Here is a 12,553-nt window from a genome sequence, read left to right as displayed (position 1 = left end):
CATGGGCTCCGAAAACTTGCAGCTAAAGAAGTACACGTGTCGAAGGAGGAAGCACAACAACAAAGTTTTTCTCAGGTGCCTGGAGGCACATGAATCAGAGAAGGTATTACAAGATTTGCATGACGGACCTGTCGGGGGTCACTTTATGGGAAACACCATTGCACACAAAGTTATGTAAGTCGATTTCTATTGGCTCACATTATTCAAGGATGCACATGCTTACGCCCACAAGTACCCGATCTATCAGCGATGTGCCAACAAAACACGAAGGTCAACAGCCCCATTGCACCCTGTTGTAGTGATCGAACCATTCCAACAATGGGTCCTCGACATCATTGGGGAAGTTTTCTCACATTCGTCAAAACAAAACCATTACATTCTAACAGCAACTTATTACTTCACACTATGGGCAAAAGTAGTTCCACTCAAACAAGTGAACGACCAAGAGGTCATTATCTTACTCCAATAGAACGTCATCTCACGCTTCAGCGTTCCGGTATCACTTGTTTTTGATAATGCAACATACTTTTCGTCTTTGAAACTTTATGATTTTTCATTACAAAATGGTATTGTGCTAAAACACTCATCTAAATACTATTCGTAGGGAAACGGTCTCGTAGAATCCACAAACAAAAACCGCATCCACATAATCAAAAAGACCGTTTACTCTGAGTAGCGCAACTGACATACCGCCCCGACAAATGCATTATGTGCTGACCGCGTAACACCCAAACCCTCTCTGAATGCCTCACCATACTTCATGGACTATGGAAAAGAGGCCATTGTATGACCCAATATCTGCTTGCCTGCACTTTAGCTATATCAATAATCTCAAGGCAAGCCTTGCCAGCTAGTTCAACGTAGGATGGATACACTCCACAAGCTTTAGGAAGAAAGGATGAAAGCAAAAGAAAAATTTACACTCCACCAAAACCGTATCAAGAGATGGTTTGATAAGAAGTTTTCAGGGAAAGCTAACTTCAATGTTGGTGACTTGGTCTTGAAATGGGATAAATCCCATTGATACAAAGGCAAGCATACAAAGTTCCAGTCCCTTTGGATTGGTTCGTACACAGTCCATGAGAAGCTTGGCCCACACACATACCATCTGCAATAACTTGACAGGAGGATTGACAACCTTCCTATCAACAACCAAGATCTCAAACACTACTTCCAATAGGTTGTGCCGCGCCCTGCGCCATGTACATAGTCTACTTGTTGCTTGTTGTTTTCATTTTGTTTGCCTTGCTTACTATTTTTGTTTTCATTTTGTTTGGTTTGCTTAATACGTTACTATTTTTTATTTTATTTTCCTGGAAATAAGTGTTTCCATCTACTGAGTTATGGCTTTTGAATGAGTATGTGGCTGAGATATGAAGAGACTTGTGACACTGCAACACTTGGTCAATCTTGTGTCTATCTTATTTGCGCTTGGTTATAACCATCGATCGATTAAGTCTTGACAGAAAATATGAGCTGTCTGCAAAGGGAGTTTTGGTCCAACCATGAACTTGTGTCCATGCTGGGAAGCCCCATGCCTGTACTCAACCTTCTGCTCTGTGTGTTCAAGCTCATCCAACTAGTAGAAACAGAGAAGGGGAAAATCTAAATGAGCAAACCTATGTTAGAGGTCTTACATGCTTCTCTGAAGGAACAACCTCTTCTGCTCTCAATAAGTTGGGATCCCTCTTCTGCCCCAAAAATAAATAAGTGCCTATGCACAATCCTCTTAAAAAAATACAAAGGCGAAAGAAGAGAAAGGCTTCCTGCGCAGAGAGGTGAAGCATACAACTCCACTGGGGTACTGACCAGGCTCGTTGGCAATGGAGAAATGCGTGTGTTCTTGCGTGACTCCATCGGGGTACTGTCTAGGCCTGCTAGCAACGGAGCAACACCAGAGATGAAAAACTATACTCTGAAAATCTTCAACTCGCGAACCAAACTACCCTTCTTGATTTCAAAACATTATGATCAAGTTGAACTTTTGTTGTGTTCGACTGAGTTGGAAAAAGGTGAACCATGTCTGTCCATGGGGTAAGTCAGGAAGCCGAAGTAACTCGTACATGATTTAATACTCCCTGAAAGACCAAGGCCTTGTGCTGTTAATGACCTAAAACAGAGAAGTTGGAGTTCTACCAGTGTGTCGCCAAGTGTTGTAGTGGCCACAACACCCTCCAAAATTTTGGCCCGCATCCAATTTCGAAGCCTCCTTTGAGAATTTTACTTGATGTTTGCATGCATTTGGGTTCACCCCGTGAGCTCGTGTGAGTCTTCGAACCCACCTTTCTTGATCATTCAATAAAAAACTTTTGCATGTTGGTAACAATGTCACGCTTGCTACCATGTTTTGGTCATTCACAAGGTCTCCACTTTATGTGTACATGTTGTGTTCGCTATGTAAATATCTATTACGCTCACACACAGAGTCATATACACTCTCGCGCAAGCGTCATCGCGGTCGTCCAACGATCAATCACAAGCGTCACTCTTGTCGACTTGCATCGTCGATTAGTCATGTTGAACATGTGTGTCTAGATGGTTTGAGTCGTCTCGCCATCAAGTCATGTAAGTGTTTGTTTGGAAGTTCGTGTATGCACCATTTCACCCACTCACACACTTAGTCATTTGGCTGAAGTTTTGACGAGCAGATCCCCCTCTAACAGCCGGACCTTCACCCCGCCATCGACTCGATCGACTGTCACCTAGAACAACACAGAAGCACCAAGCAAGCCATTCCAAGCTGCGCTGCCTACAAGCTGATCAATCAACCCTCCCGCTGTACAACTGGAGAGTTTGGCCCGACAGTCACCCTGAGATTGACTCCCCTCAAAAATTGCGTAGGGGTTGCAGACCATGCCCACTCTGCTAACTGAGAAAATTGCGTAGACAAGTTGGACAGACACCCAATTGTGCAGTTTTTCCAGCCAGCCCACCAGTTAGTTGAGAGGTTGCTCACCTTGAAAAATGCATTGATTTCATGAGCAAGCCCTCTGCTGCCCAACACTCCTCTCAGCTCAGAAACTACATAGAGGTGATCAACAATATAGCCTCCCAGCATCAACGCAATTTTTCCCACTAGTAGTAGCCAACTGCCAGTTCCCTCCAGGAATTGCGCAGTTTTTACTGCCAAGGTCCCAGCAACCATCTGCGACTTCCCTCCAGGAATTGTGCAGTTTTTGCTGCCAAGGCCCCAGTAGCCAGCTGCCAGTTCCCTTTAGGAATTGCACAATTTTGGCTCCCAGAATCCCGTTGCCCGCTCCTTCCAGAAATTGCACAGATTTTTTCTACCCAGCCTTCCCGCAGCTCGGACTGCTCCTCCCAAATATTGAGCAGATTTGTCCTCTAGCCGAGCTAGACCCCGTGAATAGTCACCATCGATCTAGATTTCCCATCACCATCTCCCAATGATTTCCGCGCAGTTTTCACCAGGAGTGCCCGAAGCCTCCATCCCAGCTCGAAGCTTTCCTCGCGCGGTTTCATGACCTTGTCTTCTCTCCCGGTCACCTATATCTGAAAAGATCATGCATCATGGTAGACTAGGAGGTTTATGGATTTGATGTCGTCTCGACAAGATTGACTGCAGATACAGGTACACAAACAAACATGGCGTGATGACAAATGGGATGAACAAAGGGAGTACATGCAGAAGGACAAGTTTTCCAACGGATGAACAAAAGATGCATGCAAATAGATGTGCTCGCAAACGGATTATCGAGAAAAGATGTGTTTTCGGACAAACGGACGAGCGAACATGCGAAGATGTGTTCGTGGACAGATGGATGGACGAACATGCACTTTTCGCGAATGGACGAACCTGTCAAGCATGCCAACATACAAGCAAGGAGCAACGTGCGAATGCAACATCAAGCGAACCCAACGACCATCGAAGACTTCGCGCACTTTGCCATGTGGAGGTGAAGCTATGACACACCATGAGGACATCCATCACCCAACAACACTGCAGCTCGACATGCACACCAGCAATAGTACAAATGTACCAGCACTATCATGTCGAGTCTTGTCATGAGTCATGTCGTCCACATCTCTACTGTGGGCCATACTGTCAATCAATGTAATGTAACGTGGAAGTCCAAGAGACCCACTTGTCATATGAAGGGTCATGTAAAGTTGAAAGGTCATGGAAGTCAAACAATTATGAGGGAAGTTGAACAACCAAAAGGGTCAGTTTCACCCTTGGCTATAAATACCCCCTCATTTGTACATGAAAGGAATTTTAACCTTGGCTCCTCCCACATAGCCTTGAGAGTCCGTAATATTTTCTTTGGGGAGTAAGTAGTGGCTCCAACGCCCCTCCCATGGGGTTAGTGATGTATTCTGTATTGGTGTGTCTTGGAAATTTTGCTTAATTCAGAAGCCTGCTAATAGGCCAACACGTTTTCACACATGTGTTGTAACTATTTGTAAGATTCGTCTTGAACACTTGTAATGCATGTTGCTTTAACCTGTGTTTTAACACTTGGATTCATTCAACTATTCTAATACATATATATTAATGAAAATGTGTTTTATATGTTGTTAACGATGTCTTGCCCGTGTTGGTCCCCTCCCGGACATGGGACAAAACCTTTCATGTAAACTTTCTATAATGACCATTGCACTCGCGTGGATTGCCCGCTGAGCGTTGTACGTGCTATCTTCGCTTGTGTGTTGTGATTGCCGCATCCATGTGGATTCTTTCTCCAGAATCTGTGCACGTCCTATTGTGTTGTGTGTTCCTAATAGAGTTGGGTTTCCTCCCATCTGACTTGGGACTCACTCCCACCCTTCCTCTCTCCAGTGAAATAACCTTGACACAAGTAACACTATCAATCACCAGGCACATGAACCTCACTACTCGAAGACAAAGCAGACCACTCTCTTATGCTGACAAGCAAGAGATAAGGAAAACATTTAAGATAATGGCAACCGTGCCATCATATCAAATGGGACTCCCACACCAAACAATGTGAGGTCTAGTTGGGACTTCATATTGAGGTGATCCCCGAATGTTGGTGGGTCCAACACCGTCAACATAGCCTCTACTATGTTGGTGTGTCCTCGAGGTCTCCTCTAAATTTGAAGAAAATCTGACAATGATATTATGAGATATCCCAAGCCCTAGCTCTGAGATCAAACTTTGCCCTAGTGTTCCCTATGTGAGTACTTCGTAGGATCATTTTGACACCTTTAAGTGGAAGTTCTTGTTTTGATCCGCTCCCTTTCCTTGTCTGGGTTAAGATCATCATTGGTTGCTAAACTCCCTCCCCTTAACCTAGGTTGGGTCCACTTGGTCCCGTGTGGTCCCATACCTTTGAAAAGTTAATTCTTCAAGAACCGCTTGGGAAACCAAGTTCAATAAGGATTTTAGGGATTGGGAAACTCCTTTACAAAACATATTCCTTAAACCTACCCCTTATATCCTCACCTCCTTCTCCTGGAAATCTTTGTACCTTGCTTGAAGAGCAAGCAAGCTCCATTCTTAATCTTCTTCTAGGAAAGGGATCATCAAGGTCACTTCATATATATTTTTTGATTCATCCTTCACAAGTGAATTTCCATATACCGGGTTTCCTCCCATCGGTGAAAGTTCGTAAAGAGGAGGGAGTCTTAGATGAGGTGACAGTGGGCTAAATCTCCATTGTTTCCCTTGGTCTAGCAGTTGTCCCTTTAGGAGTCCCTTTTAGGCCCCCTGCTAGTTTGAGCGATAACACACTCAAAATTTGAGACCGTGGTCTGATTAGTTATTTGGAATCTTGTATTTACTGGTGGGATCGTAATATGGGACATTTCAAATGCCTGTTGATTTATATTTCCTGAGGCATATGGAAAGTCTACAACAAATGGCTTTTCGAAGGTCCTCAATATAATATTTCTTGGATTCTTCCTCAGATAATGGGTTTTTCTATAACTATCTTCTTGCTCTGAAATCCAGGAAAGTACGCTACATCTCTTATCTGCTGAATCCCATGATGGATTATGTTTGCTTCTTTAACGGGGCTCAAAAGATGGTTTTTTTTGGGAGTGGTGGCCATATTTTCCTTCTTGGAAATACCTCTATTCATTTATGGCTAGGTGCGATATGTGGTTCAAATACTAAAGCATAGATCATTGCAGTCGGGGCCCTTCTTTATGTTTTTGTTGTTGAAATGTGTAATTAGGTTCGGTCTTCATAAATATGAAATGTACTTTTGATTCTTGTATATTGTAAAAAGAAAAAAGAAATATTATTGTTATTTTTGTAGCATGGGCTTCATGCTTGAGGTCATTTTATTTAGATTTCAAGCACCCATTGAGTGATTCTATGGTTTGTTCTAGTGTCAAGAAGTCAATAGATTCACTGTCATATGAAGAAGTTCTCATTGGGCACATTGTAACATGTCAAAATAATTATTTTTGTATTTAAAAATTTCAAAATATCGTCCTAGACCAAGTCGACGTGGCAACTAAGAAGTCATCCTCATTAGGGCACGCCGTCCTCCTTGGAAGCCTATATATAGGAGGGAACCCGAACTCCTATGGACACTCACTCACTTCTCGTCATCCAAGCGAAGGAGAAGCAGAAGAAAGGCAAGTGAAGAAGGATAGAAGGATGAAAGTCAAAATTCTTGGGTTATTTTTCTCTCTCTCACGTGCGAAAGGAAGGCTAAGGTTTTGCAGCTGCAAGGCCGAAGTTGCGAAAGTTGCAGAAATAAGGTCGAAGAAAGGTCTCTTAGGTCACCTACAAACCCTAGAAGGAGAAGCAACCCAAACAAAGGTTAAATGAAGCCTTGGAAGCTCTAAAATTGCTCGTGTGGAAGAAACAACTGTTGTAGGGGTTGAAAATTTCAGACCTGCAGTGGAGGCCGAAATTCTGTAGCTAGGGGTCATAATTGTGCAGTTAAAGGAGATTTGTCTAGGTTTCACTTAGAAAGAAGAAGCACATCATCAAGAAGGTCTAGCTTGGTCTTGGTCTAGAGGTCTTGGAATTCATCATTTCAAGGATCTATAAAAAGAGAAGAGATTTGTGGGTTTTCCTCTCAAGCGGAGAGGTTTTGGCTCTCGCTTGCAGCCTACATCCAGTGTTCTTGTATATTGTTGATCTTCTTGTTTTGGTAGCTATTTGATGATAAGAACAACATAATAATAAGATAATAAGCTAATAATCAAGAAAAAAGTAAAAATACATCACAAGCAGTTATCAAGTTTAAGAGAAATTATCCTAATTGTAACCCTTTAGGTTTCTCAACAGTCGCATCTTCGTAGATAACTTCTGTGGAGATATTTGGTGATTTGAAATCTGTTGTTGATTGGTTGAATGGAAAAATCCATCTACAGGTTCTTCTCCTACAGTGTTGGATGGACAAAATTAAGGCTTTAAGGGATCACTTTCATCTTTTATCCTTTATGCATATCTAGAGGGAACTAAATCACAAGGTATATACCCTTTTGAAGAGAGGGCTGCAAGTGGGGGAAGGGTATACATATTTGGAAAAGCATGAGGGTGTTGCACCAGTGGGAAGGGGGAGAATATTGCTCCCTATTGATCAAGTGCCCCAACACCTTCAGTTTTGTTAAGATCTATCGCTAAACTGCCTTTGGCTTCTTTTTTGTTTCTGATCACCATGATATCATCATTTTTGTTATACAACTTAGGAACTTATGGCAAGTTTGATTATCTCTATATGTTAAAATTGCCAATTTAGACACTCATTGTAAATGTTGTTTAATTATTTTTGTCATGTTGCTTACTACAACATATCAACTTTTGGCTTATATGCAATGCTTGGCTCTTCGCAGGCTCTTGCTTTCAATGACAGTATATACATAACATGAAATCCAGGCCTACTAAATCCTATTGTCAATTGTGATTTATAATGTTTTATTTAAATTGTTGGAACTCAACTTTACAATTTATTTTCTTTAACATGTTTATTAATAAATATTAAGCACCATGTTAAATGTTAATGATTGGCTCACTACCTTTAAATCTTGCTTGTTGGATGAGAATAAAGTGATATTTGATAGATAAAATGAAAACCAATAACCTAATCATTGACTTAAGTGTATTTTGATATGTTTATGGGCAAATATTAAACACCACTCAATAAGTTAATGATTGGTTCAGTGTCTTTACATCTTGTCTGTTGGATGAGAATAAAGTGATATTCAATAGATATGATTGGTTCACTGCTTTTACATCTTGTCTGTTACATGAGAATAAAGTCATATTCCATAAATATGATTGGCTCACTATTACATGAGAATAAAGCAATATTCCATAGATATAATTGGCTCATTGTTACATGAGAATAAAGCAATATTCCATAGATATGATTGGCTCACTCCCTTTAAATCTTGTTCATTGGACTAGAATAAAATAATTCAATAAATAGAATGAAAATAAAATAATCCAATTATTGATTTAGTGCATTTTGATATAGTTATTAGAATAAAGCAATATTCCATAGATATGATTGGCTCACTCCCCTTACATCTTATTCATTGGATGAGAATAAAATGACATTCAATATATAGAATGAAAATAAAATAATCCAATTATTGATTTAGTACATTTTGATATAGTTATTAGCAAATATTAAACGCCATGCGATAAGTTAATGATTGCTCACTATCTTTACATCTTATCCATTAAATAAAAATAAAATAATATTCTATAATAATAAAAAAATCTTTAAATTAAAGGCATGATACTTAATATTTACGTTTTCACATTCTAAATACTTCCATCCTAATCTTTTATCTTTGGCGCACAATGAGGGTAGAAATTTTATAACTAGACGGTTCGTCAGTTTTGACACTTCTCACAACCGTTTCAACCGTTTCAAGAAAAAAAAGTTAACAGAGTACAAATTTTTTTAACTGCGTCAAATTTCGTGGAGAGTAAGGTTTTTATTGCTCAATTAAGGACCAACTCACATCAATTTCGGTGTGAAACAAGAGGGTAGAAAAAGCTTAACAAAGCTTGGAAAGAAAGGGTGTGTACGTTTTACATCAGAGAAAGTTATGAGAACATGTTACCGTCAGTTTCTTAGCATTATCTTTTTAACAAAGAGATTGTTGGAAAATTGGGTCAGCGCATCATCAATTTGAATAAGAAAAACACTAAATTACAAAGAACGAAGAAAAAAAAAAAACTAATAGTCTCATACACCTTAAAATTTCATTTCATTTCATTTCCTACCTTACATCCGCATGATTTTATTGTGTATCCATTTGCAAGATACTAAACCGGATTGCAAGACACTAACCCGAGGCACCACGTGTCACTCGAAACGTCATTCGCCTGCGCGCCAGAACTGTCATCTACATGATGTGAAGTCCAATCTGATTAGTTAAAACCAAACAACATCGTTGCACGACAAACGAGATTTTATTCTCATCCAGTTCCATCTATTCTCTGTCGCTGTAGCTTGTAGAGATTATATTAACGATGGGGTTATGATCACTTCACGTTTCCAGATAGAATGGGAAAGAACAACAGCAAGGAAACCGACAGCCCATAACTTAATGGGGTCACTGTAAGGCCTTCCGGGGGCGTAAACACGAAGCTTTGTACAGAGAGTCCACCCGAAAACAAGCATCATCACAGTGACAATGATTGAAAAAGAAATGAAAAGCTCCACTGGGCTTCTCTTTCTGGAACCTTCTCTCCGAAGAAATCGACTTACAAAATTTGAAAAATTTAGAATGATGTTCTGTAGCAACCTAGGCCCTCCATTGTCACCATACCTGCCCCTCCATTGTCACATTCTATCTTCTCATCTTAAACGCCACGCAACTCGCTTTTCCACTGCATGCAGAGATCGACGATATCTTTGCTTGATATCTAAGTCGAATTCTGACCGCAAACCTCCATCAGACTTTTGCACAGCTTAATAGATGGCGCTTGTTTGTGCCCAAGGGGTTCTGTGTACTATTTGAGGACTGAAGGTGTTATGCTTCAGAAATTGGAGGCCTAGGGTTTGATTCACAGCCGTTGAGATTTCGACAGAATTTGGATTTTTTTCTCTGGCTGTTTGAGGAGAATGAGAGAGATATTGCACATCCAGGGCGGGCAGTGCGGAAACCAGATAGGAGCCAAGTTCTGGGAAGTGATATGTGACGAGCATGGGATTGATACCACGGGCTCGTACTGTGGGGACTCCGATCTGCAGCTGGAGAGGATCAATGTCTATTACAACGAGGCCAGCGGCGGCCGCTATGTGCCTCGGGCAGTGCTGATGGATCTCGAACCCGGGACCATGGACAGCGTTCGGTCAGGTCCCTATGGTCAGATCTTCAGGCCAGATAACTTCGTCTTTGGGCAGACAGGGGCCGGGAACAACTGGGCCAAAGGGCATTATACTGAGGGGGCAGAACTCATTGACTCCGTTCTTGATGTCGTGCGTAAGGAGGCCGAGAGCTGCGATTGTCTTCAGGGTATTTTATCTTTTTGTTCATGTTCTCACTATATAGCTTCATAATTCAGAGGAAGACTGCAATTTGTTTTCATAGATATTGTTTTTCATTTTTCAAAAAATGTGCATTTAAGCTGTGAGGATTGGAGGTGGGGTTATCCATTAGCTGGTGTCTGTATTTTGGTGTGTGATAATGTATTCAATTTGGAAAGATAATGAATAAATTCTTGCACATGGAATATGCCACTTGTTTATAAGCCTGCATCTAAGAAAGTATTACATGGGGCATTGAATAAAGACAGTGGCACAGACGAATCCAAGTAAAATTCATCTTTGATATGCACCTCAATGTTGCAGGTCTCCTAGTGAAGTTGGAGGATGAATATTTTAAGTTCACACAAATGACCAATATTCCAAATGTTGGAACTTAAGACATGTAGGTCGAGCTTTGCAACCTTGAGGTGCATATTTACCCCACACATATTGGTACTCAAGATATGCAACATCTAGCTGCTTAACTTCTAGGTACTGTAGACCTGTAGAACTGGGTTCTGATGGGTTTCTTTTGTAATTGCTGCAAATTAGACCTGAGATATGTGACCTTTGCTTTTGCAACTTAGACGTGTAAATCAAATCTGAGTTTAAATGGGTTTGACCCATTGATCAAATTTTATAACTCGAGATATGTAACATGAATATGGGGTTTAGATGGGTCTGTGCTAGTCATTGCTGTATTTCAGGTCTGGGTCAATACGGGTCTGTATCAGTGGCTGGTAATTAAAAGCTATGTCACAAGGTTCGTCGAATTTTAACTTTGAAGTTCGAATTTTGGCGAACCTTGAAAAAGTTTCGAGGTTCGACGAACCTCATCGAACCTCATAGCCACTGACAAAGTCCATAGATCAAAACTCATAACCTCATGTCACAACTCAAGCTTGTAATTTATCCTTGCAGTTTCGATGTCTGTGATAACATTTTTGATGTTTTCTGATTTTGATTTCTTACTATTTTATCCTATAATTCATTATATATAGACGAACCTAATGGCGAACCTCATCAAAAAATTCGAACTCAAACCGAACCTAATCATTGCCGAACCCGAACTCGAACCCAAACCATGTGACATAATTTAAAAGAAGAGTTCATTTCATGTTAGCAGTTAGTTGAAACAGAGGTACTATTTTTAGTAATTCTAACAGCTGATGACTATTTTATTTTTCTACTTTTTATATGAGATTTCTGCCTGTTTATTATGATCTTTTGGTCTGTTTGTTGCCAGTGTGTATGTATTCGCTTTTTGTATTTAGTGGTCTCCAGTTTTTCATTTCTTATTATTTATTGAAGTGTTTTTTTGATTGAACTGCTATGGTGTGCAGGATTTCAAGTATGTCATTCCCTGGGAGGAGGAACGGGATCGGGAATGGGGACTCTCTTGATTTCCAAAATAAGGGAGGAGTACCCGGACAGAATGATGTTAACTTTCTCTGTTTTTCCATCACCTAAGGTATCGGACACAGTGGTGGAGCCTTATAATGCAACTCTTTCTGTACATCAATTGGTGGAGAATGCAGATGAATGCATGGTTCTTGACAATGAAGCACTTTACGACATTTGCTTCAGAACCTTGAAGTTAACAACGCCCACATGTAAGCACCTTGTCCTTTATATAGTTAAAGCGGTAATGTATTGACAACAGCTCTTGCTTTCCAGGAAGGGTATTTCCACCGTTTTGTTCTATTTAACTGTTCAAAAACTGGGTGTGCTGAGAGAAATTAGGTGTTTTACAGTCCAAATTAACATTAAGTACATGGAAAATTGAAATTACCACAGTACCATTTAAATAGGGTCTGTGGTAGATTAAAATGGTCGTGGCCATGTTAGGATTGCATTTATACGTTGCGGAACATATATCTGTTTATTTTGGCTTTGACTACTTAGGTTTATTTATGTGCCCAAAGCATAAGGATATTGGGGACTGCATTGAGTTTTTAACTGTCTGCATCTTTGACTATTTGGGTATTTATTTAATATGAGCATAGATATGTAGGCTAGCCATTGGGCAGTTTGGATTTATGTCCACATTTTCATGGGTATGGATATATCTATTTTTTTAACATGGGATTATAAGTTCCCAGAAAACGTATAGGTGAGTGTGG

At 40.4% G+C, this 12,553-nt stretch overlaps 1 protein-coding gene across 1 annotated transcript; it reads left to right on the top strand.

Annotated features, from left to right (window-relative positions):
• Positions 1–10,025: 10,025 nt before the first annotated feature.
• Positions 10,026–12,087, top strand: LOC149219012 (tubulin beta chain). The gene is made up of 2 exons (XM_089386686.1): positions 10,026–10,419; positions 11,774–12,087. The coding sequence occupies exons 1-2, from the start codon at positions 10,026–10,028 to the stop codon at positions 12,085–12,087; spliced, it is 708 nt and encodes a 235-aa protein (XP_089242812.1).
• The last annotated feature ends 466 nt before the right edge of the window (positions 12,088–12,553 follow it).

Source organism: Pinus tabuliformis, chromosome Q (genome assembly GCF_031772625.1).
Source record: "Pinus tabuliformis cultivar Carrire ecotype Pingquan chromosome Q, CPIR1, whole genome shotgun sequence".
Lineage (NCBI taxonomy): Eukaryota > Viridiplantae > Streptophyta > Pinopsida > Pinales > Pinaceae > Pinus > Pinus tabuliformis.
The sequence above is the reverse complement of the archived record's forward strand: the minus strand, read 5'-3'. Positions and strand labels throughout refer to the sequence as shown.